This window comes from Gracilinanus agilis, unplaced genomic scaffold (genome assembly GCF_016433145.1).
Source record: "Gracilinanus agilis isolate LMUSP501 unplaced genomic scaffold, AgileGrace unplaced_scaffold38156, whole genome shotgun sequence".
Classification (NCBI taxonomy): domain Eukaryota; kingdom Metazoa; phylum Chordata; class Mammalia; order Didelphimorphia; family Didelphidae; genus Gracilinanus; species Gracilinanus agilis.
In genome coordinates, this window is record NW_025371530.1 from 1 (window position 1) to 2,756 (window position 2,756).

A 2,756-nucleotide genomic window follows, 5' to 3' on the forward strand; every position below is an offset into this window, starting at 1 on the left:
AAAAATGTTATTGAATTAATTAATTTAGAATATTTTCCCATGGTTACCAGATTCATATTCACACCCATACTATATTTCCTTTTTCTTTTTTCTTTCTTTTCTTTTTTTTTGAATTGAAAAATGTTATTGAATTAATTAATTTAGAATATTTTCCCATGGTTATCTGATTCATATTCACACCCATACTATATTTCCTTTTTCTTTTATTCTTTCTTTTCTTTGTTTTTGAATTGAAAAATGTTATTGAATTAATTAATTTAGAATATTTTCCCATGGTTACATGATTCATATTCACGCCCATACTATATTTCCTTTTTCTTTTTTCTTTCTTTTCTTTTTTTTTTGAATTAAAATGTTATTGAATTAATTAATTTAGAATATTTTCCCATGGTTACCTGATTCATATTCACNTTACCTGATTCATATTCACACCCATACTATATTTCCTTTTTCTTTTTTTCTTTCTTTTCTTTTTTTTTGAATTGAAAAATATTATTGAATTAATTCATTTAGAATATTTTCCCATGGTTACCTGATTCATATTCACACCCATACTATATTAACTACACTCAGAGAGAGTCTGGTTCAAAAATTAGACAGTTACTCCCTTCCCTCGAATAGGAATGAGATTCGTCAGCTGCCTCCTCTTAGAACACAGGGAAAGACAGTCATCAGACATTTAACAAATCAGAAATACTCCAGTTGTTTTCTAGCAAGTCACAAAAAGGGACATTTCCTGAATTTCTCGACTTACCTCAAGTTTCCCAGACTATAAAATCGTGACTCGCCATCCGTGGACCGGACCACTTTCAGCGTGAACATGGGCTGTAGCTGCCGGATTTCTAGGAGTACAATTGCTAAGTAATGGATGAAGAGAAGCGCATCCACGAGGGAGACTGCATATTGCACGATGCCCTGGTAATTCCGGTCCCTTGAGTCCAGGATGCGGACGCCATAGAAAAGCCAATAGGAGACCACAAACAGAAATATGAGGACCAGCAAGAGGGCCCGGAATACAAAGATCCGGGGCATTTCCACTCTTTGATGGCGGAAGAAGAGGGCCCAGGAGCCAATGAGAAGGATGAGGAGCTTAAACGCCACCGAGATGAAGAGCCCCTCGCATATTGTGCCACACGGTTCCAGCTCGTCCCTCCACAGAATTGGGGGTAAGAGAATGAAGGCAATAGGGGTGAGGAAAACGAGAAGACCCAGGACGGCCGCCACTGTCAGGCCAAGGTAGCGTTTGCAATCCAGTCCGACGCTATCCTCCATGTCCTTGCTGATCCTAGCAATGTCCTCCTGGGAGATGCTGTGTTCCGAAGTGCCAGTGATGGCGGTGGTGGTTTCTCCCCAGTTGTCATCCTGATGGCAGAGGAGAAGAGGAATCAAGCTACCATTCGTTGAACCTCAGAGCAAGAAAGTGTCTCCGTGAGCCCAAGGGTCCAACCCAGCCTAAACAGTAAATCCTCTGCCTCCAAAATCTCCCAAGAGCAGATCATCTAGATCCCACTTCGGGACTTCTAGCAAAGATATTCAACTAAACAAAACCACCCTGGAGGAAGGTCGTCCAAGCCTTGCATTTTACAAATGAGGAGGATGAAGTTTCAAGGAAATTAAATGATTTCTTCAAAGTCACAGAGGTATGAAATTTCAAAGGTGGGATCTGAACCCCCAAGTCTTTGGTCTTTGGAGCCAACAATCTTTCCCCTATCCCACAAATTAGTGAGCAGCATGTCATTTTTAATAGCTGGGAAGCGTTTAAAGATAAAACAAACCTCTCATAGAAAACACAGAAATATATTTTTAAGATTTCATTTATTATCACAGGGAAATGGAGGAGTATTTGCTCTATAATTGAAAACCTTTTTGAACACTAAATTTTAGTGGGAATAAAGGTTCTTGATAGAGTGACCATAATTTAATATTTTCTTGATAATGCAAGGTTAGCTGGATTTGGAGTTGAAAAAACATTATGTCTTTTTTTTTTTTTTTTTTTAAACCCTTACCTTCGGTCTTGGAGTCAATACTGTGTATTGGTTCTAAGGCAGAAGAGTGGTATGGGTAGGCAATGGGGGTCAAGTGACTTGCCCAGGGTCACACAGCTAGGAAGCATCTGAAGTCAGATTTGAACCCAGGACCTCCCATCTCTGGGTGTGGCTCTCAAACCACTGAACCACCCAGCTGCCCCCCCCCCCAAAAGATATGTCTTAATAAAAAAGCGAGCTGTTTTAATTCTTGGGGCCTAGAGCAGCTAGGTAGCACAGTGGATAGAGGCCAGGCCTGGAGTTAGGAAGACCTGGGTTCAAATCTGGTCTCAGACACTCCCTAGCTGTGTGACCCTGGATAAGCCACTTAATGCCAACTGCCTAGCCCTTGGTGCTATCTTTCCCTCCCTCCCTCCCTCCCTTCCTTCCTTCCTTCCTTCCTTCCTTCCTTCCTTCTTTCCTTCCTTCCTTCCTTCCTCCCTCTCTCTTCCTTCCTTCCTTCCCTCTTTCCTTCCTTCCTCCCTCTCTTCCTTCCTTCCTTCCTTCCTTCCTTCCTCCCTCTCTTCCTTCCTTCCTTCCTTCCCTCCTTCCTTCCTTCCTTCCATATTAGAATCATATACTATATATTAGTACCAAGGCAGAGGAATGGTAAGGCCTAAGCAGTTGGGGTTAAGTGACTTACCCAGGGTCATACAGTTATGAAGTGTCTTAGGCCATATTAGAACCCAGGATCTCCCATTCGTAGGCCTGGCTCTCAATCCACTGAGCCAC

The 2,756-nt window shown here is 41.7% G+C and overlaps 1 protein-coding gene across 1 annotated transcript; it reads right to left on the bottom strand.

Annotated features, from left to right (window-relative positions):
* Window positions 1–421: 421 nt before the first annotated feature.
* Window positions 422–1,406, bottom strand: LOC123255043 (vang-like protein 1; the record flags this gene model as incomplete). Its single annotated transcript, XM_044683907.1, has 1 exon — window positions 422–1,406. A coding segment is annotated over one exon (656 nt), but the record flags the coding sequence as incomplete, so codon positions are not given.
* Between the last annotated feature and the right edge of the window lie 1,350 nt (window positions 1,407–2,756).